Raw genomic sequence first — 27500 nt, 5'->3', positions numbered from 1 at the left:
ACACTCTGTGTACCATCATCCACACGCTGAGTACCATCATCCACATTCTGTATACCATCATCCAAACGCTGTGTACCATCATCCACACGCCGAGTACCACCACCCACACGCTATGTACCATCATCCACACACTACGCGCCAAAATCCCTACGCTGTGTACCACCATCCACACTGTGTGTACCACCACCCACACTCTCTATCGCGGCAGCTGGTGTGTGTCTATAAGGTGTAACCCGCACCGTGTAAGCTAACAATCAGGTGTACTGGGGTAACGTAGAGTTCATCCCCCAGTACATGTTCTCATGAGTGTATGCTCAAGAAAACTATATTTTTTCTAGGGTTTAATAGATAGCAAGTATACCCAGAGCATATAAAATGCATGCAAGAATAATAATGATAACAATAATAGTAATGATAATAATAGGAACAACGTCAATAATACTAATAATAATACTATGATAATAATACCTATAAAGAAAATGACGATAATAAACATATCATGAAAGCTATACACAAAGCTGATATTAGAAAACGGGCACAGCGGAGTCAGGGTTGAAGGGGGGGACAATAGAGAACATAGATCGTCGCACCTGTAGGGTGGTGGTGTAGGCTGGCGGAGCGTCAGTGGTGCTCACGCGCGTCCACAGCACCATCTTCACCAGTCTCCTGTAGCGTATGGACGCCCGAGGTCCACGTCTCACGTTACAAGTGCAACTTCCTTCCCTCGTTCACAGCTGCCACTGGATTTTGCTCGCCTCTTCCCCTTAGACATCTGAGGGGTGGGTTTTTTTTTTTTCTTAAGATCACCCAGAACTGTACCTCATCTTAGCCTTTGTTATATCTCTTCCTCTTCCTTTTTCTCTCTAATCTTTTCACTGGTTTCCGTTTATTGCTATCAGACACAAGGATATGTTTCACAGAAGTTCCTAAGTACGTTTCTGTTCCCTGGAACGCGAAGTGGGAATATCAAACCCGATTTCGATTCATGGTTCCTTGCTCCCTCACAAACACTGAGTTCGACTTCTCACAGTAACCTTATCACGCGGTGTCACACGGGTCGCTGAGAGGAACGTGGGGGTGGGTGGGTGTATATATGAGAGGGGCGTCGCTCCTTGCTAAGCCACAACGCCCGCCCACCCACCCTCCCCAGCTACTGACGGAGGCGCAGAACCCTCAGGTCGGCCCAGAGGTAGCAACATTACAGGGGAGAAGGGGATGGGTGAGAGGGCAAAGTGTCGATACATCACGAGGGAAGCGAGGATTGGGTGACCTCTGACCCCGGAGGAGGTCAGACCAAACGAATGATATGCATCAAGTGACCCGTCTTTCTTGCTGCTATTTTCCCCCCCGACTTAGTACAGATTTTGTCCTCCAAATTAAGTTTTTACCAAAATGAAAATAAAAAAAAGGATCAAAAGTCGTCTCAGATTTAGTTTGTTTCGAAAACAGATGGTGTCTGTGATGGCAGACGTAAAGGAGTGCGTAAATAATCATAATTATGATAATGTCAGTAAAAAGAATAATGATAATTATACCAATAATGATTAAATAGTAATAATAACAACAATAATTATAATAATAATAATAATGATAATAATAATAATAATAATAATAATAATAATAATAATAATAATAACAATAATAAGAATATCAATGATAATGACAATAATGATAATAATAATAATAATAATAATAATAATGATAATAATAATAATAATAATAATAATAATAATAATAATAATGATAATAATAATAGAAATAATAATAATAATAATAATAATAATAATAATAATAATGATAATAATAATAATGATAATAACCATCTCTGCCCTGGAGGTCACCATCTTCCCTCGTAGTTAACCATCATGATCTTAATCAACAATTTCCAATTTCGTCCTGACATCTTCTGCTTCCACTTTATCTGTACAGGTTCTCCTCGTGCCAAGGTAACTAACACTTGTGGGTGGGGACTTGTGTTGCGTGTTGGAGGCTTGTGTTGCGTGTGAGAGGCTTGTGTTGCGTGTGGAAGACTTGTGTTGCGTGTGAGAGGCATGTGTTGCGTGTGAGAAGCTTGTGTTCCGTGTTGGTGGCTTGTGTTGCAGTTGAGAGGCTTGTGTTGCAGATGGATGGTTTGTGTTGCAGGTGGAAAGTTTGTGTTGCAGGTGGCAGAACTTCCTTACATTAACAACTCACATAACTTAGTGGTGGGATTGAAACTCGGTCCAGCAACACAGCTCAACAAGACACTCCTCCATCCGGGGAACTAGACGATGTTTTCCTCAAATCAAAACCTTTGTTCTTAAGCTGACAATAAGATTTACTAAAGTCAGTCCCGTATTTTATGATTTCGTTTATCACTTCCCCCTAAAAAAAATACTAATAACATCCCAAATTTACCCTTTAAAAATTTATTATAATACAAAAAACAAAAAAAAACAATTCGTCGGAAAATACCGATGATAATTATCATACATCGGGGCTTCACCTTCGCTTTCCATGTCGTTTATGGCGGTCGTTTATGTCTAGACTATTATTATCATTATTATTATTATTATTATCATTAATATTATTATTATTATTATTATTATTATTATCCGTTTCCCGCTTTAGCGAGGTAGTCTCAGGGACAGTCGAACCAACGGTTCCCTTTGCTCACCTCTCCCCTCCAGCTGTCATCAGAACCCACCATTCCCAACCTAGCAACATGTACAGCCTAGCCACACTGGCCTTATTGCCGTTATCTCTAACCATCGTCTCATAGTCGATAATGATGATAGGATAATGATGAAAATAATTATGATCATGATGATAAGATAATGATGAAAATAATTATAATTATGATGATTATAAGATAATGATGAAAATGATAATTATAATGATAATAATAACTGGTAGCAGTGAAGTCAAATGAGAATAATGATACTAATAATAATAATGATAGTAATAATAATGATGATAATTATAATAATAATGAAGAGGCAAAAGAAATGTCAGAGATTATAGTAAATGTTCTTGTAATGATGATTATGATGATAATGAAAATAACACATTAATAATGATAATAATAATAATAATAATAATAATAATAATAAATATAATAATTATGATCATAATACTACCAATAATAATTATAATATATAATAGTAATATTAATAATAATAATAATAATAATAATAATAATAATAATAATAATAATGATAGTAACAATAATTATAATCATAGTAATAATAATAATAATAATAATAATAACAATAATAATAATGATAATAATAATAATAATAATAATAATAATAATAATAATAATAATAATAAATGCCGAATGTATGAATAGTTGTATCGAAAGCGTTGTATAAATGTGGGTCTTTGACCTAGAAAACAAAAGAATAGAACAGGGTTGGTGTGTTGGGGATGAAATGTGGTGTGAGGCGGGAATATTCAACAGCGGAAGAGAAAGGTGTGGTAGGGAGGAGACTCAGACTTAAAAGAGAGAGAGAGAGAGAGAGAGAGAGAGAGAGAGAGAGAGAGAGAGACTGGGCAGGGTGTGCTGAAACAGTTCACACGTCTGGGGAGGATGAGCGAAGAGAGGTTGACGAAGAGGATCATCATGTCAGAGAAGTTGGAAGCATAGACTGAAGTACGCTTTTGGATATCGGGGTCAGGTTATTTAGTAGAGGCAAAAACATGCATTAGATAAAATGAACTGGATTGACATGGTATACTGGGGGCGATGTGCTGTCACGGGTCTAATCCAGTGCAGATAAAGCAAAGTAAACCATGGAATCGTCTGAAGGGCTTGGCTGTGGATGGTAGGCTGTGGTTTAAGGACATGTGACATGATAGCTAGTTGAGTGAATGAGTGCGAACGAGGCTATTGTGAAGTGTTCCTGAGTTTACCTCACCAAGGCCAGATAAGATGATAATAATAATAATAATAATAATAATAATAATAATAATGATAATAATCTATGATAAAATAATAGCAGTGGCAGTAATAATAATAATAATAGTAATAATAATAATAATAATGATAATAATAATAATGATGATGATGATGATAATAATAATAGTAATCATTGGTAAGATAATAATATTACTAATAATAATAATAATAATAATAATAATAATAATAATAATAATAATAATGATAATAATAAACTTACTTTAACAGTCAATTTCATAAAAATATTTTTCCCATCATAAATGACATCTTTAGTTGTCAGAAGCATTTTTACTCGCAATAATTATCATATGCATAGAATAATTAATATCAAAACATAAGTAAAATGAAATCACACGCTCTAACTGCTGTAACAGCACTTATCACTGTAATTATCATCACCTATATATATATATATATATATATATATATATATATATATATATATATATATATATATATATATATAACTTTGCAATAAATTCCTGCAACTGTAGTTCGGGAACATAAACTTTAGACATATATTTTTTTTCCCTTTTTGTTTACCACAATTTGGTATGAGTTCCCGAAGTTCGAACGTGCTGGGCTAATGCAGACCTGATCACATTTGGGTTGTCAGCCGAACAGGGGAAGGAGGGAGGGAAAGAGACAGACGAACACACAACCAAATCAAAGGAGTCGTGTTTCTAGATTAGGTCTTGGTTGACCATGATGATGTACCACACATACATATACACACACACTAGGCTACACGTCCCCTTGCTTGGGCTCAGCTTATATAGGAGCCAGTTGAGTTGTGTGGTGGTGGTGGTGATGGCTGGGCTGGGCTGGCTGCCCAGCATGGAGCAGGCATCTTTAAAGGCACTAGGGCTATTTGGTTTATGAAAGAGGTTTACTTAAACAACGGATCTAGAGAGGGGGGTGGGAAAGATGGCGTCACAAGTCTATCTTATTATCCCCGAACCCAGTCGACAATGTGTTGAACGTTGTTCTAAGAGTGATGTTCTTTATCTGAAGTTCTGTATATGTTCTAGTGTTCATGCGCATAACACCTTTAATATGTGGGATAAACTTCGTCACTTGCTGTGCCACACTATTGCAAGAAGCAGGAGTTAGTTCCCATGGTGTTTACAGTCTGTAGTGGGCGAAGACGCAAGGTAAACACACAGACACAGTCACTTTGAAAAATAGCCACTGGTCGCCCCTATATTTCACTGCAGGACGAACTTAAACAAATGTCCTTTGAATAGAAAATAGATAGTATTGAATACTAATCGTTGACGTAGGTTTCACTGCAGGACGCACGTAAACACATATACTTAAAAAGAAAATAAATTGTATTGAATACTAATTGTTAACGTAGGTTTCAGTAGCAAGAGGAGCAGATGGAGTGGTGGTGGGGGGAGGTTGGGCAGGGTGAGCAGCACATATGGCCCGGTAACGGTATGGCCCGGTAACGGTATGGCCCGGTAACGGTATGGCCCGGTAACGGTATGGCCCGGTAACGGTATGGCCCGGTAACGGTATGGCCCGGTAACGGTATGGCCCGGTAACGGTATGGCCCGGTAACGGTATGGCCCGGTAACGGTATGGCCCGGTAACGGTATGGCCCGGTAACGGTATGGCCCGGTAACGGTATGGCCCGGTAACGGATCGCGTGTGTCTGGCGGTTTGTGAAACACTCGAGTGACGACCCCACCGTACAGTTTACCACTGCCTCTGCCCGCCTCACATACTCCACTCTCCGCTCCGCTACACTCACTCCCTCTCTCTCTCTTTTTTTTCACTCTCCCTTCCTCTCTCTCTCTCTCTCTCTCTCTCTCTCTCTCTCTCTCTCTCTCTCTCTCTCTCTCTGCGACTGTCAGGGAGAGATAATGAACACAGTAAGATCCCCTCGGTCCCTCTTTTTTTTTTTCCCTCTCTCTCTCTTCAAAGTTTCTGGGATCATTAAATCGATAGATGTAAAATACGGGATGTACGGAGGGAGAGGGAGAGGGAAGGGAGAGGGAGACGGAAGGGAGAGGGAGAGGGAAGGGAGAGGGGTAGTGAAGGTAAATCCCCCCCCCCCCCCCCACCCCGAGCGAGTCCGTACTGTATACACGATGCCTGGGTCATCATCTCTGCCAGACGCATGTTGTTTCTCAAAATGTCATCTTTCCGTTCATATTTTTTTTTTTTTATTTTCTTCTGAGAGAGAGTTTGAGAGAGAGAGTTTAATCTACGGTTTAAAGGAGAGGAGAGGCGGAGGGGGGGGAAATATAAAGCGACGATGTGAGGAAATAAGGTTAAGAGAACGTTAAAAGGTAATGTGTTTTTTTGTTTTGTTTTTCCTTGCTAGCGAAGTTGCGTGTTAGTTTATTGATTTGACTCCGTTTGTGGAGCATTACTTAGCCCAGCGGCGGTGGCGGAGCTCCGGTGAGCGAACCCCGCGCACAGCCGTCACCACCACCGCCGCCGCCGCCGCCATCACCACCGCCGCCACCATCACCGCCGCCGCCGCCGCCGCCGCCGCCACCCGTGACCACCCTCCCTCCCTCCCTCCCTCCCTGAGGCCATTCATCATTATGATGATCAATATTAATCATCACACGCCCGCGTGATGACTCACCACGATCATCAAACTTCCCACCAACACTTGTGACTCATCATACTCATCATTATCCCTCGATACCATCACACACTCATCATCCAACATGATCATCCTCCCTCACTCATCACATAGTCCGTTCAGTGCGTAAAACCAAGGTAGGAGATAGATAGATAGCTAGATAGATAGATAGAGATAGATAGATAGATAGATAGATAGATAGAGATAGAGAGAGAGAGAGAGAGAGAGAGAGAGAGAGAGAGAGAGAGAGAGGACTCCATCTCAGCCCCCCTCCAGGTCACATGACTGGCCAATCACAGCACGTCAAGGGTCGTGACGTCACGGCGGATCTCGATGACGTCACGGTGAGTGCGCGGTGACGTCAGCGCGTACCCGCACGTGCCCTTTGACCTACAACAACATATTCGAATCTCAAAAAAAAGAGAAAAAAGGTCATCTATCTTCAACGACTTTGTCCGGTCACGATAGATACGCGTTGCGTCACAGATATACCTTATCGCTCTGACGTTGACGCAAAACCCAAAGCGATTTACACAAAATAGAACGAATGAGGCCTTTGTTGTCTTTTCCTAGCGCTACCTCGCACACATGAGGGGGGAGGGGGATGTTATTCCATGTGTGGCGAGGTGGCGACGGGAATGAATAAAGGCAGACAGTATGAATTATGTACATGTGTATATATGTATATCTCTGTGTGTGTGTATATATGTGTATACATTGAGATGTATGGGTATGTATATTTGCGTGTGTGGACGTGTATGTATATACATGTGTATGTGGGTGGGTTGGGCCATTCTTTCGTCTGTTTCCTAGCGCTACCTCGCACACATGAGGGGGGAGGGGGATGTTATTCCATGTGTGGCGAGGTGGCGATGGGAATAAATGAAGGCAGACTATGAATTATGTACATGTGTATATATGTATATGTCTGTGTGTGTATATATATGTGTATACATTGAGATGTATGGGTATGTATATTTGCGTGTGTGGACGTGTATGTATATACATGTGTATGGGGGTGGGTTGGGCCATTTCTTTCGTCTGTTTCCTTGCGCTACCTCGCAAACGCGGGAGACAGCGGCAAAAGAAGAAAAAAAAAATGGCGTTTACACGAATGGAACCAAATTCAAATTTACACAGATTGAATTGAAATTTACATATACGCAAGGACACACAAGTATAGTGTGCAGTGAGCGAGCGCGTTCATAGAACACATAAATTCCTTCCAAATGGCAAGGAGGATTCGAACCGCTACAAATCTGTGTTGTATCTGGGTATGCTCACGACCAATGTATACTGTTCGTAACAAATGATAGGGGGTTCGAATCCTTGCTGTTGGGGGGGGCATTATGTGTACATAAGGATATATTGGATATATTGGATAAGTATGAAGATATATTGGAATTTGAACGTACAAAATGAAATGAGTTTGCGTTTACCCATCTCTGAATTCTGGGCTTAAGCTAGAAATATAGGAACGACTGTACGACCCCTGAGCACGACGCTACGACCCTTGAGCACGACGGTACGACCCCTGGGCACGACGGTACGACCCCTGGGCACGACGGTACGACCCTTGAGCACGACGGTACGAACCTTGAGCACGATGGTACGAACCTTGAGCACGACGGTACGACCCTTGAGCACGACGGTACGACCATTGAGCACGACGGTACGACCCTTGAGCACGACGGTACGACCCTTGAGCACGATGGTACGACCCTTGAGCACGACCGTACGACCCTTGAGTACGACGGTACGACCCTTGAGCACGACGGCACGACCCTTGAGCACGACGGTACGACCCTTTGAGTACACTGACCTCCGACCCTTTGACCCTAACCCTTCACGATGCAGGTCAAAGGTCACGCCTTCATTTCCCAAGCAACGTGTACCGTCGTACTCAGGGGCGTTTGCATTCCACGTTTCGCTTTATTTTACGATTATTTTTTCTATCTGAATATATCGCTCTATTGTAATTAAAGAATGAGTGGATGATAATGCATCAGCAGAGCCGAACCAGAACACTTTTTTAAAGTTAAAACATGTCATTTATGCATATCATTAAAACTTCCCAGAAACATCAGCTGAAATGTGAAATATTGAGTAACGTTCCGTCGTTTATATTACATGGGAGTACATAGGATTACATGATTTCAGAATCGGGCAAATTTCAAATCTATAATGATATCAAATTTATAACTAATATATGAATTTATTCTGTGCATCAGTTGACAAACTCTCCGGTTGTCAACCTCAAAATTTAATTAACACTAGAAAAAAAAAGAGGGAAACCAGTGTTTAATGGGTCAGTTTAAAATTCTGTCTATTTCCCGTTTTCCTCTCATCCTGAAAATTACTTTTTTTCGTTTTCCTTTGATCTTAAAAATTACCAAATTTAATCAGATTTTTTTCTTTAATGTTAGCGTGATTTGACGGATCTATTCTTCCCCACGACTCCCAAAAGAGATCCATTAGAAAGTGCTTAAGTGCAAAGATTAATTTTTCTCAATAGATATGCTGCTTAAAACAGCACGGTACAATTCTTGAGCAAGACGGTACTACCCTTAAAAAATGGTACGAGGACTTTTGACCTGGTCCTAGAGGGTCATATGTGAGATCAACTCATCATACCATAAGGTCATACTGTTCAGTTCAAAGATCGAACCATGGAGCTCATAGATCGTGCAATGGAACTCAAAGATCGTACCGTGGAGCTCAAAGATCGTACCGTCGATTTCAAAGATTGTACCATTGAGCTCAAAGATCGTGCCATGGAACTCAAAGATCGTACCGTGGAGCTCAAAGATCGTACCGTTAAGCTCAAAGATCGTACCATGGAGCTCAAAGATCGTACCTTTGAGCTCAAAGATCGTACCGTCATGCTCAAAGATCGTACCGTTAAGCTCAAAGATCGTACCGTTAAGCTCAAAGATCGTACCGTTAAGCTCAAAGATCGTACCTTTGAGCTCAAAGATCGTATCGTCATGCTCAAAGATCGTACCGTCAAGCTCAAAGATTGTGCCATGGAGCTCGAAGATCACACCGTCAAGCTCAAAGATTTTGCCATGGAGCTCAAAGATCACACCGTCAGGCTCAAAGATTGTGCCATGGAGCACAAAGATCACACCGTCGAGCTCAAAGATCGTGCCATGGAGCTCAAAGATCGCACCGTCATGCTCAAAGATCGTACCTTCAAGCTCAAAGATCGTGCCATGGAGCTCAAAGATCTTCTGATCAACATCTGGATAACTACTTCAAAGTGAACAGAATCCTGTGTATTTCACTCGTCTGAATTTGTTACAAACTTAAGCAGAAAAACTCTCATTAAACGCTAATTAAACCATCCGAAGACACTGATCACTCATTACCGTCCGATTTGGAAAATTGTGTCGATGTAATCGGTAAAAACAGCTTAATTGTTAGCCAGAAGTACGGCATTTCTCGGATTTGGTTAGTCACTCCCAAGATAAGAAAATAAGAATTAGGAGAAAACTTAAGAAGGAGATTGTAGGGGTAACTTGCTCTGGTTGAGGAACACGAGGGGGCCCCGGGAGGCTGATTCGTGGAGGAATAGTTTAAAAGGGAAGCAGATTTGGTACACTAGAGGAGACAGATAGTCAGACCTACAACGCAGTGTAAGGTATCCTCCACATACCTCATGAAATATTGGATATACACTCGTAGTGCCAAGAATATACATACCGTACATCCATTAAGATCCTGTACCTTCGTTAATACTCAATCTAACTGACAAAAAATGGTCTGAAAAACTGACGTTAAGACAAAAGAAAATGATGATTTTCAATATCGAATTCAGACCTCCAATTATTTTAGCCATATTGAATTCGACCGTAAGTGAACGCGTTGTGTTTATACTTTTAGTTCGCCTGGAGGCCACTGCACGGCGCTGGTAGGCATATACCCAGCAGTGACCGGTGGTGAGGAGGGTCGTGTGTGTGTGTGTGTTGACCCATCTTTTAACGCTTAATTACATTGGTATGTGGACAAGACAATGATTTTTGGGGTTGGGAAAAGAAGGACGTGGTACTCAATAGTTAAATGAGAGTAGAGTATTTTTGTCAGACTAGAGAGAGACGAGAGTAGTTAAGGGGCAAAGGCTAGTGGATGATGGTATACAAGCGAATGGCAAAGTGGAAAATTTTTTTTTTTTATAATAACAGACGGACACCAAAGGATATTATGTTGTGCTTTTATCTTATTTCTTTGTGTGTGTGTGTGTGTGTGTGTGTGTGTGTGTTTTAAGAAATATTAAACCACGACATGACATTTTCCACTTAGGTTCCCGGCTACCTGAACTCGCTTCAACTGGTGCCAGGCCATTAGGTGATTATACCACACTCCGACCACCACAGCTGCCAGCGCCGCTGAAGTCTGCTGAAGGGTGAGTACAACTCTCTATTTCATACGATTTATTTCGTTATTTTTTGTGATTTTTTTATCTTTTAATCTGCAACTTTTGGCTAACCGAATTACCTGCTCATCCTCCAAATGAATTGGATAAATATTTGAAATTACGTGAGAGTTTACGTATCTGTAACGAAACCTTGTGAAATATAGCGATAGATACATCTAGTGAACAAAATACGTTAGTTGTGGGAGACGTCCACCTTTTCCTGTTTTCTATGATATCTCAAAAAAAAAAAGTATGATAGAAAATTGTGAGACATTTGAGAGAAACCTCATCCCACTCTTAACATATTCGACAATATCCTTTACTGAGACACGCCGATTATTAATAATGAATTCGAAATCCAAAAATGTCCTCTCGCAAAGATTTTCAAAGGATCAGAATGTGTAGGAGGAGTGTTGGAGTATTGGTGGAGAAGGGTTGTTGGAGCGAAGTATCGTGGATGGTGGAGGAGGTGCAAGAGATGGAGACAGAGAGGAGATAGAAACAGATTGATTACATGTGTTACGTTGTAATGGAAGATTAGGAGACGGGGAGGAAGAAAAGGGATTTATCGAAGGGGATGTAAAGGGACGCTATTTAAGGGGTCTAAGTGGCTATAAGGGGAATTGTAATGGTTAGAAGAGAGATGAAATTCAGGGGGTTGTTGAAGCGAATAACCAACCCAGACTAAGAATTGGTAGTGAGGTTGCTACCTGCCCGCCCGCCTCCACCAACCACCCCACACCTGGTCATGCACCACCCTCATACCTGGCCATGTACCACCATCACACCTGGCCATGCACCACCCTCACACCTGGCCACCCACAACCCTCACACCTTGCCACCCATCATCCCCACACTTGGCCACACATCATCCCCACATCTGACCACCCACTAACCCCACACCTGGCCATCCACTAACCCCACACCTGGCCACCCACCATTCTCATACCTCGCCACCCACCATTCCCATACCTGGCCACCCACTAACCCCACACCTAGCCACCCACCACCCTCACACCTGGCCACCCACTACCCTCACACCTTGCCACCCACCATCTCCACACCTGGCCACCCATCACCCCTCACACCTGGCCACCCACCATCTCCACACCTAGCCACCTACCATCCCTATCCTGGCCATCCACTATTCCCACACCTAGCAACCCACACTTGGCCACCCACCACCCTCACACCTGGCCGCCCCCTACTACCACACCTGGCCACCCACCCCAGGCGCTATATAAGGGCCGAGGAGGAGACCCTGCACTCGTAAGGCTTCCTTGCTCACGTGAGGAACGGATTGGGCCACTGCGGGCCACACCTATGGTCAATGCGGGCCGCACTTCTTGCCACTGCAGATCACACACACCTTCTGGCCACTGCGGACCACAGCTATGTTCGATGCAGACCCGCTTCGTGGCCACACTTTTTTTTGGCCATGCTGCTTAAGCTATGATAGCTGCGGCTCCATCTCTGCCCACACCATGCCACGCTATTGACCACAGCTAAGTATCTCGCTTGTCAGCTGGCGAATGCTTGTAATATCTTTGAGAGGCAGCTAATTTTAGCTGGAGGTGGAAGAGTTAGCTGGTTTGGGCTAAACGTACAAGAAATGAAGCAATTCTTGCTAACGGGAATATTAGCTTGCTTGCTGCACCAACGTGAGGTGGAGCTATAGCTGCTGACGGGTATGTTAGCTTGCTGCATCAACCAAAGGTGGAGCTATAGCTGCTGACGGGTATGTTAGCTTGCCGCATCAACGAAACATGGAACTATAGCTGCTGGCGGAAATGTTAGCTTGCTGTATCAACCAAAGGTGGAGCTATAGCTGCTGGCGGGAATGTTAGCTTGGTAATGTTAAACGACCAAAGGTGAAAGTGTCAGGTGGGTGCAAGAGGCAGTGTCTGTCAGGTACGAGTCAGAGCGTCAGCACACCATTGGCGTGTGGGTGGTCACAAATGGCAGTGTCAGCAGGACACACACACACACACACACACACACACACACACACACACACACACACACACCAGCGTCCATGGGGAACATGGGAGATCCAGCTTCAATGTAGAGTGATACATATATGACGAGAGCGCTAGCCAGCCCGGCAGATAGATAGATAAATAGATAGATAGATAGATAGATAGATAGGTAGGTAGGTAGGTAGGTAGATAGATAGATAGATAGATAGATAGATAGATAGATACCCAGGACGAGATTTTACTGAGATTCAATATGTAAAGAGAGAGAGAGAGAGAGAGAGAGAGAGAGAGAGAGAGAGAGAGAGATTGTGTCGCACGCTGAGTTCAGTGTCAGCAGTGCGACGACACCACAGCGTCAGCGGGTAAGGGTCTGCCTTGAGTCAGGAAGAGGGCACAGCGTCAGCCAGGCCAGCAGAGGTGATGGAGCGGCGTCAGCCCAGACGAGTTGACCAAGAATTTAAGATCACCTTGGCTGGGTTCTGATACAGTGCGGGGCTTGAACCCGTCCCAGGAGGCTGGTGGTAGGAATGGTGGTAGTTGTGGTGGTGGTAGTTGTGATGGTTGTAGTTGTTGTGGTGGTAATGGTGATGGTGGTAGTGGTGGTGATGGTGGTAGTGGTGGTGATGGTGTGGTGGTTGTAGGTGTTGTTGTGGTGGTAGTGGTAGTAGAGGTGATGGTCGTAATGGTGGTGATGGTAATGGTAGTGGTGGTAGTAGTGGTGATAGTAGTGGTGGTAGTAGTAGTGGTGGTGATACCAGTAGTGGTAGTGGTGATGGAAGGGTCTGTCTACCTGCCACATACCACCACACACCCACCACAACATACCACTACATCTACCTACCCCCTACCATGTCCTCCTCACTGACGACTCTGGTCTACGATGCTGAAATGAGAGGGTGTAGCCCTAGCCCCTAGGCTCAGGCTACACCAGCAGGGGACCCAGGCTTCAATAACCCTAGCCACTAGGCTCAGGCTACACCAGCAGGGGACCTAGGGTACAGTAGCCCTAGCCCCTAGGCTCAGGCTACACCAGCAGGGGACCCAGGCTACAATAACCCTAGCCCCTAGGCTCAGGCTACACCAGCAGGGGTCCCAGGCTACAATAACCCTAGCCCCTAGGCTCAGGCTACACCAGCAGGGGACCCAGGCTACAATAACCCTAGCCCCAAGGCTAAGGCTACATCAGCAGGGAACCCAGGCTACAATAACCCTAGCCCCTAGGCTCAGGCTACACCAGCAGGGGACCTAGGCTACAGTAGCTCAAGCCCTGGGAGCATTAGACGACCGTGATCTACAGGTGACATGTTGTCCTTTAGAGGAACTGTGGCGGGAGGAGAGTGTGTGTGTGTGTGTGTGTGTGTGTGTGTGTGTGTGGGGAAGGAGGAGGTCTGTGGCGGGCAGGGAGTGAGGGAGGGAGGGCGGGAGGGGAGACGTCCGTGGTGGAGGGAGTGGCTGCGTCCTGGGAGCTTGGTTGCTATGGTGAGGCGGCCCCTCCACCAACACCACCTCTAGCATCAGGTTAATACCTGCCTCCTCCAACACCTCGTATGTGTGTGCATATATATATATATATATATATATATATATATATATATATATATATATATATATATATACTTATGTATATTTGTTTACCAAATGGCGTCCTAGCTGCGTCTCTTCGTTGTATATCAACTGATTTATATTTCTTGTCCCTGATGATGTGATTATCACACGAAAGTGCACTTGGGAACTTATCTTGTCTCATTTCCCCCGTGGACTCGTAAGAATATATATATATGTATATATATATATATATATATATATATATATATATATATATATATATATATATATATATATATATGACACAAGGTAGGACGCTTTAGATAAAGGTAGGAGCTAAGAGAAGCTGAGACATGCAAGTGTATTTCACTTGCAAACGAAACTTTAAAACTCAGTGTTTAAAGGATGTGCCAATGGCAACACTGGGAGACTGCTATGCATATGTATGTGTACAGACACAGACGTCCACACATGCTTATGCCTATGTATGTATACAGACATATACGTACATGCTTATGTATATGTATGTTTATAGACATAGATATACGTACATGTTTATGCATATGTATGTATACGGACACAGACATACGTACATGCTTATGCATATGCATGTATATAGACACACATACGTACATGTTGTGCATATGTATGTATACAGACACAGACATACGTACATGCTTATGCATATGTATTTATACCTGACACAGACATATGTACATGCTTATGCATACGGATGTATACAGACACCTACATACGTATAAGTTTATGCACACATATACATGCACATACACACACAAGCTCATATACATACACAGGTAAACACAAATTCTCTCAGACACGTACGCCTATACGCACATACAAACGCAGACGCCTGCTTAAGCGTTATCTTCACAGGGACGGTACTCAGTACCTCACTGGCGTATCTGCAGGGGCGCCTCGCTGGCGTATCTGTTTACTTTTCTTTTACGCCCGACTTGCGTAAGTGCCTACACGTGTTTATCCTAATCGTGTAAAAAAGGCTGTAAATCCTTGTACTGTGGTTTACCCTGGTCGTGTAAATAATGTAAGTTATTGCACTATTATTTTTTTTTCCAGTTTTGTAAAAACTGTAAATAGTACTTTCTTTATTTTACACTTCGTAAAAGTGATTAGCATATTTACATAGTAAATATTGGATCACAAGACAGTCTTCTTAACCAAGAATATTAGTGCCAAGAATATTGGTGTCAGAATTTTGATGGCAAACATATTTGTACCATGAATATACGTCCCAAAGATATTCGTATCATGAATATATATATATATATATATATATATATATATATATATATATATATATATATATATATATATATACCAAAGATATTCGTATCATGAATATATATATATATATATATATATATATATATATATATATATATATATATATATATATATATATATATATATATATATACCAAAGATATTCGTATCATGAATATATGTCCCAAAGATATTCGTATAGTGAATATTCGTCCCAAAGATATTTGTACCATGAATATACGTCCCAAAGATATTCGTATCATGAATATACGTCCCAAAGATATTCGTACCATGAATATACGTCCCAAAGATATTCGTATCATGAATATACGACCCAAAGATATTCGTATCATGAATATACGTCCCAAAGATATTGGTCAATACCATTATCAAGCCCACTTGCTCCCTATCCCAGTACCAACGATCCCAGATAACTGAGTCTACAGATCCCAAATAACCAATGGGTCAGATCCCCAGATAACCACTCATGATGATCGTTAACTAACCCCGTTAACTGCTGTCGTGCCGATGCTGACGATAAGCCAACTGCCATGGAATAGTGAGCACCCCCAACCCCCATTTCGAAGTCCCCCTCTTCCCCTTTCATCCCCTTCCCTCTTCCTCTCCCCTCCCCTTCCCTCTTCCTCTCCCCTCCCCGCCCCTCCCTCCCACCAGGCCTCCCGCTCCCCCTTTCCTCCGCCTCACCCAATCGTCGAAGTGCTCCACATCCGATCTCCGAAGGCGCTCGGCCATCCGATATCCATGTGCCGATCGATATCGGATGAGAGAGAGAGAGAGAGAAGGGAAGAAATCTAGTCCGGCCAGCAGACGTGTTCCCCTATGCATGAATGAATTCGGGGGGAGGGGGGGATGTCGGGGAGGGCCCCCCTTTCGGGGGGGTGATGTCAGGGGGGGGGGTGCCCTCACAAATGCACCTTCGTGGGGAACCCGCCTCTCATTGTCTGTGATCCGGGCCCAGGGATGGGTAAATAGTAGCGCGAGATGGAGAGAGAGTGGCGCGAGACGGGTAGATAGTGGCCCGAGACAGGGTCCGAGATGGGTAGATAGCGTCGTCAGATGGATAGATAGTGGCGCGAGATGGATAGATAGTGGCGCGAGACGGGTAGATAGTGGCGCGAGATGGGTAGATTGCGTCGTCAGATGGATAGATAGTGGCGCGAGATGGGTAGATAGTGGCGCTAGATGGATAGATAGCGACGTTAGACGGATAGGTAGTAGCGCGAGATGGAGGAATGGATGGGCAGGTATGTGGATAGAGTCACCGACAGATGAGCAGATACATAATGGTTAAGATAGGTAGGGCTGATAGATGTATACATAGAGAGAGAGAGAGAGAGAGAGAGAGAGAGAGAGAGACTGGCCGTCAGATAGTCACATAGACAGACAGACAGACTTAGAGAGAGAGAGAGAGAGAGAGAGAGAGAGAGAGAGAGAGAGAGAGAGAGAGAGAGAGAGAGAGAGAGAGAGACGCCGTCAGATAGACAGACAGACAGACAGACGTGTAGAGAGAGAGAGAGAGAGAGAGAGAGAGAGAGAGAGAGAGAGAGAGAGAGAGAGAGGAGGGTGGGCTGGGGCGGGTCGTCCCAGGTAGGAGGGAGCGTGGAGGGAGCGCTGGTGATCGCAACCAGGTCTGTGTGTCAACGGTGGTCGATACTCTGCCTGCAGGCCGCCCCTCCCTCCCACCCTCCACAACTCCCTCCCTCCCTCCCTCCCACCCTCCACAACTCCCTCCCTCCCTCCCTCCCTCCACAACCTCCTCCCGCCCTACCCCACCCGCTCTCCCTCACCTCTCACCTCCATCCCCGCGCGCCTCTCTCTCTCTCTCTCTCTCTCTCTCTCTCTCTCTCTCTCTCTCTCTCTCTCTCTCTCTCTCTCACTAATTCATCACCACCACTACCACCTCTACCACAGTTACCTGCCACCACTACCACCACCACCACAATCTTCACAACCATTACCTACCACAATTCCCCACTGCCACCACCACCACAATCTTCACAACCATTGCCTACCGCAATTCCCCACTACCACCACCACCACAATCTTCACAACCATTGCCTACCACAATTCCCCACTACCACCACCATCACCATCTTCACAACCATTACCTACCACAATTCCCCACTGCCACCACCACCACAATCTTCACAACCATTGCCTACCACAATTCCCCACTACCACCACCATCACCATCTTCACAACCATTACCTACCACAATTCCCCACTACCACCACCACCACAATCTTCACAACCGTTACCTACCACAATTCCCCACTACCACCACTACCATCCACCACCACCACAAATCCACCCCACACCCACTATCACACTTCCCACACCACTACCAGTCGTGTTCCCACGACCACTACAGTACCACCACAATCACCTCCAGTAACGCACCTTCCAACCACCACTACAATAACCTGTACCACGGCCCCCTACCACCATCATCCCCATCACCAACACTTACTATCACCATCACCAGCCCCCTACCACCATCATCCCCATCACCACCACTCACCATCACCATCTGGGACCCTCTTACCACACCGTGTGGTGATAGAGAGCACCATCACTGGGTACGTGTGGTGGGGGGGTCTCGTCTCGAAGACACAGTCTCCAGTAAACCCTAAAAGAACGGGTGCCGAGACGCCCCTGGATCCGAGGGGGGGGCTTAGGAGAACGCTCGGCATCGCAGTGTTTACCCCAACCGATGCTCTGCATGAGCGATGCTGCACGTGAGGGCTATGCATGTGTGTGTGTGTGTGTGTGTGTGTATGTGTGTGTGTGTAGTGACCTCTCTATAATTACCATTTTCTGCATTTTGGGGGAGTTAGCAACTTATATACACTCGTGTGTGTGTGTGTGTGTGTGTGTGTGTGTGTGTGTCTGTGTGTGTGTGTGTGTGTGTCCCCCCTATCCATCGCTTGAACTTCCTACCTACATAATCATACAACTTTTCTTTTTTTTCAAATTTTTAGGTGACGTCCTCCAGCGTCCACAGTAACCTAACCTAACTTTCCCCCTCCCTCCCAATACTCCATTGATCTTGGCGTTACAAAAGCACACATCTTTATAAACTGATCACCCACACACACACACGTTCTCTCTGGTTGTGAGGTTTCATGTGGTGGCCACTTGGGTCATCCACCCCATTTTCGTGGTCGGAGGTGGGGGTGTGTGTCTTCGTGGTCAACACCACCAGACAGGTTCAGAAACTCCCTTTACACTTCTTTCTCTCTCTCTCTCTCTTCTGTAGTGGGTTATGGTGGTAACATGGTCACTGGGTCATCTCCAGACCTTTTGTGGGGAAGTTCGCCCCTCTCCTCTCTCGTCTTTCCCACTAGCACCGTCCATTCCTTGGCTTCAACTTCAGTTTTTATTAAAATGTTCTTCGATGATTTTTATCTTTTGGAAGAGCCTCATCTTCCTCCTCGTCTTCTGGCGTTGATAACGAACTGGGATCTACTGCCTTATCTTGTATCATTTCTTTATCGTTGTAGCATTGGATTCTTTTCATTTCTTTTCTGATCTCTAATACCATTGGATTCCTTTCATTTTTTTTCTAATCTCTAATAGCATTGGATTCCTTTCATTTTTTTTCTAATCTCTAATAGCATTGAATTCCTTTCATATTTTTTTTCTAATCTATAATACCATTGGATTCCTTTCATTTTTTTTCTAATCTTTAATAGCATTGGATTCCTTTTAATTTTTTTTCTAATCTCTAATAGCATTGGATTCCTTTCATTTTCTTTTTTCTAATCACTAATAACATTGGATTCCTTTCATTTTTTTTTCTTAGCTGTATCAACACAATGATTTCTCCAAACGTAAGGTCTGAGCTGATCAGAAATCTTGAATTATCGGACGTTTTCGTGGAGTGAGAAAATTCGTATTGTCATTTCTTTCCCCCTCCTTGACCCAGGTCTTCCTCCTACTGCGCGTCTAGTTACAACTGTGTGTGGCTGATGATGTGCCTTAGGGTTATAATGAATCGATATATATATATATAACACGAAAAGTTCCCAAGTGCACTTTCGTGTAATAATCACATGTTTACCAAATGGCGTCTTAGCTTCGTCTCTTCGTTGTATATCAACTGACTTAACGTTATATTTCTCTCTTGTGTCTCCCTGATGATGTGATTATTACACGAAAGTGCACTTGGGAACTTTCCGTGCTTCATTTTCCCGTTGATTCATAGGAATATATATATATATATATATTATATATATATAGATCCCTGGGATAGGGATTAAAATACTTCCCACGTTTCCTGCTGTCGTAGAAGCGACTAAAAGGGGAGAGCGGGGGCTAAAATCCGCACCTCGCGGTTTTTTTTTTTTTCCCATAAGAAGAACAGAGAATTTGCAGGGGAGGATATTCCCGCAAAGCCCATCCTCTGTTCTTATCGCACCATCGCTAATGCGGGAAATGCAAATAGTTTGCTTATATTATATATATATATATATAATATATATATATATATAATATATATATATATATATGTTCAGGCCCCGATCACACAAATTCTTTTTCACTCCAATCTTTCCACCTCCAGTTGGTCCTCCCTCTTCCCCGTCCCGCCACCGCCGACACATATATCCTCTTGTCAATCGTTCCTCACTCAGTCTCTCCATGTGCCCATAACCATTTCTAAAACACCCCTTCTGGTCTGCTCTCTCAACCACGCTCGTTATATTTCCACACAGCTCTCTTCCCTTATTCGTTACGTACGCGTCAAACCACCTCAACACCACACATTGTCCCTCAAACATCTCATTTGTCCAGCCCATCCAGCCTCCTGCGCACAACTCGAGCCATAGCACCACCCTCGCAACCAACAACATGGTTGGAACCACTATTCCTTCAAACATACCCATTTTTGGCTGGCCGAATAATGCAGAGGTGAAAGGAGGGCAAGAAAGAGTGAATGAGCGAGTTGGTATACAGGGTTGACGTTGCTGTCAGTGATGAATCAAGGCATGTTGAAGCGTCCTGGGGTAAACCAGGAAAGTTATATATATATATATATATATATATATATATATATATATATATATATATATATATATTTATATATATATTGGAAAGGATCACAGTTTTGCGCGTGATCAAGATATTCCTATGAGTCCACGGGGAAATTGAAACACGAAAAGTTCCCAAGTGCACTTTCGTGTAATAATCACATGTTTACCAAATGGCGTCTTAGCTTCGTCTCTTCGTTGTATATCAACTGACTGTTACATTTCTCTCTTGTGTCTCCCCTGATGATGTGATTATTACACGAAAGTGCACTTGGGAACTTTTCGTGTTTCATTTTCCCCGTTGATTCATAGGAATATATATATATATATATATATATATATATATATATATATATATATATATATATATATATATATATATATATATATATATATATTTTTTGTCGCTGTCTCCCGCGTTTGCGAGGTAGCGCAAGGAAACAGACGAAAGAAATGGCCCAACCCACCCCCATACACATGTATATACATACGTCCACACACGCAAATATACATACCTACACAGCTTTCCATGGTTTACCCCAGACGCTTCACATGCCTTGATTCAATCCACTGACAGCACGTCAACCCCGGCATATATATATATATATATATATATATATATATATATATATATATATATATATATATATATATATATGTATATAGTGCACAGGTAAACAGCGACCACGAATAAAGAATTTAATCTAAAAAAATTAGATTTTGTACACTTTAAACTGCGTCCATAGTTGCCTATTGGTGATATGTCACGATATTTTATTCTATTACTCTGTTCTTCCGTCTTTTTCCCTCTCATTGTATGATCAGCTACTTGATTTACGTGTTTCCTGTTGTTCACTTCTATGTCTTCGTAAATTATTTTTCGTTGAATTATAGCCAAAGTATCAGCGTAGCAGACTTGGCATCTTTTACCAGTATGGTGTGTGTGTGTGTGTGTGTGTGTGTGTGTGTGTGTGTGTGTGTGTGTGTGTGTGTGTGTGTGTGTGCTAATAATATCTGGTAAAACTGCCAGACAATGTAAACACAAATATTAATCATCCTGTATCATCAAAATATTTTGCAACACCCGCCAGTCATGTAGTCAGTCAGGTTCAGTCAACACCCGCCAGTCATGTAGTCAGTCAGGTTCAGTCAACAGCTCTAACCAGTCATGTAGTCAGTCAACACCCACCAGTCATGTAGTCAGTCAGGTTCAGTCAACACCCGCCAGTCATGTAGTCAGTCAGGTTCAGTCAACAGCTCTAACCAGTCATGTAGTCAGTCAAGTCATCACCCACCAGTCATGTAGTCAGTCAGGTTCAGTCAACACCCGCCAGTCATGTAGTCAGTCAGGTTCAGTCAACAGCTCTAACCAGTCATGTAGTCAGTCAAGTCAACACCCACCAGTCATGTAGTCAGTCAGGTTCAGTCAACACCCGCCAGTCATGTAGTCAGTCAGGTTCAGTCAACACCCGCCAGTCATGTAGTCAGTCAGGTTCAGTCAACAGCTCTAACCAGTCATGTAGTCAGTCAAGTCAACACCCACCAGTCATGTAGTCAGTCAGGTTCAGTCAACACCCGCCAGTCATGTAGTCAGTCAGGTTCAGTCAACAGCTCTAACCAGTCATGTAGTCAGTCAGGTTCAGTCAACACCCACCAGTCATGTAGTCAGTCAGGTTCAGTCAACACCCGCCAGTCATGTAGTCAGTCAGGTTCAGTCAACACCCGCCAGTCATGTAGTCAGTCAGGTTCAGTCAACACCCACCAGTCATGTAGTCAGTCAAGTTCAGTCAACACCCGCCAGTCATGTAGTCAGTCAAGTTCAGTCAACACTCGCCAGTCATGTAGTCAATCAGGTTCAGTCAACAACTTCAGTCAGTCACCAGGCGTCAGTCATGTAATCAGTCAGATTCAGTCAACAACCCTAACCAGTCATGTAGTTAGTCAAGTTCAGTCAACACCCACCAGTCATGTAGTCAGTCAGGTTCAGTCAACACCCGCCAGTCATGTAGTCAGTCAGGTTCAGTCAACAACTGTCAGTCATGTAATCAGTCAGATTCAGTCAACAACCCTAACCAGTTCAGTCCTTTTTAAAAGAGTCCTGAGAAGCGAGGTGGACCCAGCACAACCCAGTCCATTGCTGTGAGGATCAGCGTTAATTACCTTCCCATGATATTGAATACACTTACGATAATTCGACAAGGATTCGAACGAATTGTATTGACCAATGATAATTCGACAAGGATTCGAACGAGTTGTATTGACCGATGATAATTCGACAAGGATTCGAATCAATTATATTGACCGATGATAATTCGACAAGGAGTTGAACGCATTATATCGACCGACGAATTCTAAGTTCACGCTTCGAAACGAGACACGTATTGGCTAACACATAAAAACGTTCGTTCTGAACACGAAATTTCGTTTTCGTATGATGATAATTCGTGTTGTTCCTGATTATATACCGTGCGTGCATGAAGCATCGGCTTCAGGAGGAGCGGTGTGGCTTCAGGAGAGATGGAAGGCGAGTGGACCAGGTGTCTGCTTTGAAAACACGTTAGAAATGCTCGGAGAAAGAAGAAGAACTGCGTATGATCTCTAGAATCTTTTGATAGCATAGGACAGGGTTGACGAAGTGGGTCACATGGAAGATACTATATATGGGATAGATAGAAAGGTCAGTGAATGTAGCGAGGAGTTTTTTTTTTACCGGTATGTTTGCGAGTAGGAAGGGAGGAGGGTGAGTGGTTCCCATCGAAGGTAGGTTTGCATCAAGGATGTGTAATGTCACTCTGGTTATTTGATCTGCTTATGTACGGGATGCTGAGGTGAGGAGGGGAGGAGGAGGACAAATGCAAGGGTCTTAGAGTGAGGGAAGGGAAGGGGGGATGCATGGAAGATGAATTAGTTACCCTGGTGGCAGAACCCTGAGGGGAAACTTCAGAAGCTGGTGAAAGAGTGTAAGGGAGAGTTTGTGGGAGGGTTTGTGAGAGGGGGAGAGACGAGAGTAAACTTGAACAAAAGTAAGGTAATGAGGTGCAACAGGGGGAAGAGCCGGGATGGTCTGAGTGTAAGCTTGAGTGGGGAGGACCTCGGGTGCTTTAAGGGACCTGGTAGTGGACGGAGGAGTGGATGGTGGGGTCGTAGTGGCATGAGATGAGTCTTGCTATAGGGAGAGAGAGAGGGAGCTGTGGTCCTGGATGCGTAAATGAGAGCGTTTGGAAGTAGTCAGTGAGTCTGGTATTCAGTAGTCTTGACAGCGTTGCGTGGATGTGAAAAGGGTGGACGTGTTGGATATGAAATGACAGAGGAGATGTATGGGCGAATTGGAGTAATCATGTAAGGAATGAAGGTGAGAGAGAGAGAGAGAGAGAGAGTTGGGGTAGTAAGTGCAGTATGATGGAGAGAGCTGAACAAGATGCGCTGATATGGTTTGGACAAAAAGGAGAGGATGTGTGGAGAAAGATTGACTTAAGAGGATCTACATATCGAAAGTGAAGGGAGGGAGGTGGACGGGGACAACCAAGAAGGTGGGAGGATGGAATGAAGAATGCTGTGGGGTATCGGGGCCTGATCATTTGGGAGGGTGAGAGGCGTGCATAGGATAGAATGAATAGGATCAGTGAGGTTATGAGAGCAACAAGACATGGTGTCATTTGGCTAAACCAGGGTATGTGAAGCGACCATGTTAAACCATAGAAACATTTGTGAGGCTTAGCTATAGACAGTAGGCTCTAGCACCGGTGCATTATACCACGACACCTAGAGAGTGGATGCGTGCAATTGAGTCCATTTTCCCTCTGTACCTGACTTTACCTCTCTAAGGCGAGAGAAACAGCTGTGTCTATATACTTAACACGTTTGAGGTCTGTGTGTGTGTGTGTGTGTGTGTGTGTGTGTGTGTGTGTGTGGCGTATTGTGAGCTCCAAGGCGACCTCAGTCACCCTTGTATAAACGGCTGTTGTCCCCTGGGGGGACACGGCACAAGTACACACATGGTGACAGGGGAATGAGAAGCAGCGAATGAGAGCACATAAGAGGGGATAACCAGTGGTGCCAACCTCTGTCCAACCATATGCGGCAATGTTGTGGTTAGGTTGGAGGGAGAGCAATGAGAGGAGGTAAAGTTAGGTGCTAGCCACAGCGCGGCGCCTCGTCGGTGCCAGGGGTCAGAGGTCAACCATAGGGGGTGTGAGGGGGTGAAACAATCCCTCCCCCCCTGCAACACACCTCCCTCCCAAAAATCCCACCTCCATCCCGAGTGGGAGGTTATACCCTCCCTTTTGTGGGATCATTTCTCAAATTACTTCGCTCATTACTGAGCAAGATACACCAGACCGTTGGACAAACGTAAGTGAACTTGGGTGTTTCCGATCCGTCGTAGCTCATCTTCATGAACGTAATAGTTACATTGTTTGGGGGGGTCCATACGAATCATGGCAACCTGCTCATGTCGCTCGAGTGCTCAAAAGATGTGATGTTCGCGAGGGGGTCAAATCAGGAAATACGGCGAGCTGGTGAAAAATGGATGCCCACAACGTAAATCAGTCACTCAGTTTCGACAGGGAATCCCTGTTGTGATTGCGGGGGATCCAGGTGGCGTCAGAGCTATTGAAATATAGACATTAGATCGCGTAGCGTGAACGCGAGCCGTGCCAACGGCGTATTTAGCGGTCGTGCTCAACCCTAGCGGCCCGCGGTACGCCTCTGTGATCAGCGGACCCAGCGACCGGCCCCGACCTGGGGAGGGCGGGTCAGTCCCTGGAGCACTGGCGCGCGCGCACGCGAACGCACGGACGCTCCCCCGTCTACAATCCACAGCTAAGGACCGACATGCTGTAGTGACTAGTGTCACAACAGGTTGGTAAGCCACGAAGTGACCCTTAACACCAGAGCCCTGAGGCGGAGTAGCGAGTAATTATGATATTATAACTTCCTATCAGTCTTGTATTTGTGTGAGCTACCTCACTCGTCATTACATATGTAATGACTGACGTCCATACGCTGTTGAGATGTAAGTCCCTATTCTACGTCCATGATTTAGCACCTATCCCCATCTATGGTGAACTTAGATGCGCTGGCAATATGCAAATATTTGCCTGATGAGACATTTTAATAATGTCTCCCCATGTTTACTTTTATCTGTGTCACATTACTCTCATCCATAACCTTATATTCAGGCAGTGAAGGTGAGAATATTAGCGGTCTTTCCGTAGCTTAAGGGAGAATGAGTGATCACGAGGATCTTGCCAGTCCTTTGGTCTAATTAGGTCATTACTGTCATCATTAAGGGGTTTTACTGAAGCCATGGCATATGGTCCCCCATGTTACTCTTGACTGATTATTTCTGATAAAACAACGCAGACTCACTATCAGTAAAAGTTTTTATCGAGGATGTAAGGCATGTGTACGAGTAGGAAGAGAGGAAAGTGATTGGTTCTCAGTGAATGTCGGTTGGCGGCAGGGGTGCGTGATGTCTCCATGGTTGTCTAATTTGTTTATGGATGGGGCTGTTAGGGAGGTGAATGCAAGAGTTTTGGAGCGATGGCAAGTATGCAGTCTGTTGTGGTTGAAAGGGCTTGGGAAGTGAGTCAGTTGTTGTTTGCTGATCATACAGCGCTGGTGGCTGATTCATGTGAGAAACTGCAGAAGCTGGTGACTGAGTTTGGTAAAGTGTGTGAAAGAAGAAAGCTGAGAGTAAATGTGAATAAGAGCAAGGTTATTGGGTACAATAGGGTTGAGGGACAAGTCAATTGGGAGGTAAGTTTGAATGGAGAAAAACTGGAGGAAGTGAAGTGTTTTAGATACCTGGGAGTGGATTTGGCAGCGAATGGAACCATGGAAGCGGAAGTGAGTCACAGGATGGGGAGGGGGCGAAGGTTCTGGGAGCGTTGAAGAATGTGTGAAAGTTGAGAAAGCAAAAATGGGTCTGTTTGAAGGAATAGTGGTTCCAACAATGTTATATGGTTGCGATGTGTGGGCTATAGATAGGGTTGTGCGGAGGAGGGTGGATGTGTTGGAAATGAGATGTTTGAGGACAATGTGGGGTGTGAGGTGGTTTGATCGAGTAAGAAATGAAAGGGTAAGAGAGATGTGTGGTAATGATAAGAGTGTGGTTGAGAGAGCAGAAGAGGGTGTATTGAAATGGTTTGGTCACAAGGAGAGAATGAGTGAGGAAAGATTGACCAAGAGGATATATGTGTCAGTGGTTGAGGGAACGAAAAGTGGGAGACCAAGTTGGAGGTGGAAGGATGGAGTGAAAAAGATTTTGAGCGATGGTTGCCTGAACATGCAGGAGGGTGAAAGGCGTGCAAGGAATAGAGTGAATTGGAACGATGTGTTATACCGGGGTCGACGTGCTGTCAGTGGATTGAACTAGGGCATGTGAAGCCTCTGGGGTAAACCATGGAGAGTGATGTGGGGCCTGGATGTGGAAAGGGAGCTGTGGTTTCGGTGCATTATATATGACAGCTAGCGACTGAGTGTGAACGAATGTGGCTTTTGTTGTCTTTTCCTAGCGCTACCTCGTGCGTGTGCTGGGGAGGAGGGTGTCATTTCATGTGTGGCGGGGTGGCAACGGGAATGAATAAAAGCAGCAAGTATGATATATGTGCATGTATATATATGTATGTGTACGTATATATATGTATACGTTGAAATG

The 27500-nt window shown here is 44.1% G+C and overlaps 1 protein-coding gene across 7 annotated transcripts in view; it reads right to left on the bottom strand.

Annotated features, from left to right (window-relative positions):
- The window catches only part of RhoGAP100F (Rho GTPase activating protein at 100F), a 416326-nt gene that overhangs the window by 213922 nt on the left and 174904 nt on the right, over window positions 1–27500 (bottom strand). The window contains exon 1 of one of the 7 annotated variants that reach the window (XM_071688779.1): window positions 591–943. The exons of the other annotated variants lie outside the window; for them this stretch is intronic. Coding sequence (XP_071544880.1) covers window positions 591–653 — 63 coding nt within the window. The 5' untranslated portion in view covers window positions 654–943. Of the gene's footprint in view, window positions 1–590; window positions 944–27500 lie in introns of those variants that run through there. 7 annotated transcript variants of the gene reach the window in all.

Source organism: Panulirus ornatus, chromosome 3 (genome assembly GCF_036320965.1).
Source record: "Panulirus ornatus isolate Po-2019 chromosome 3, ASM3632096v1, whole genome shotgun sequence".
Taxonomy (NCBI): Eukaryota; Metazoa; Arthropoda; class Malacostraca; order Decapoda; family Palinuridae; genus Panulirus; species Panulirus ornatus.
Note: the sequence above shows the minus strand (reverse complement) of the source record. Positions and strands in the feature narration are given on the sequence as shown.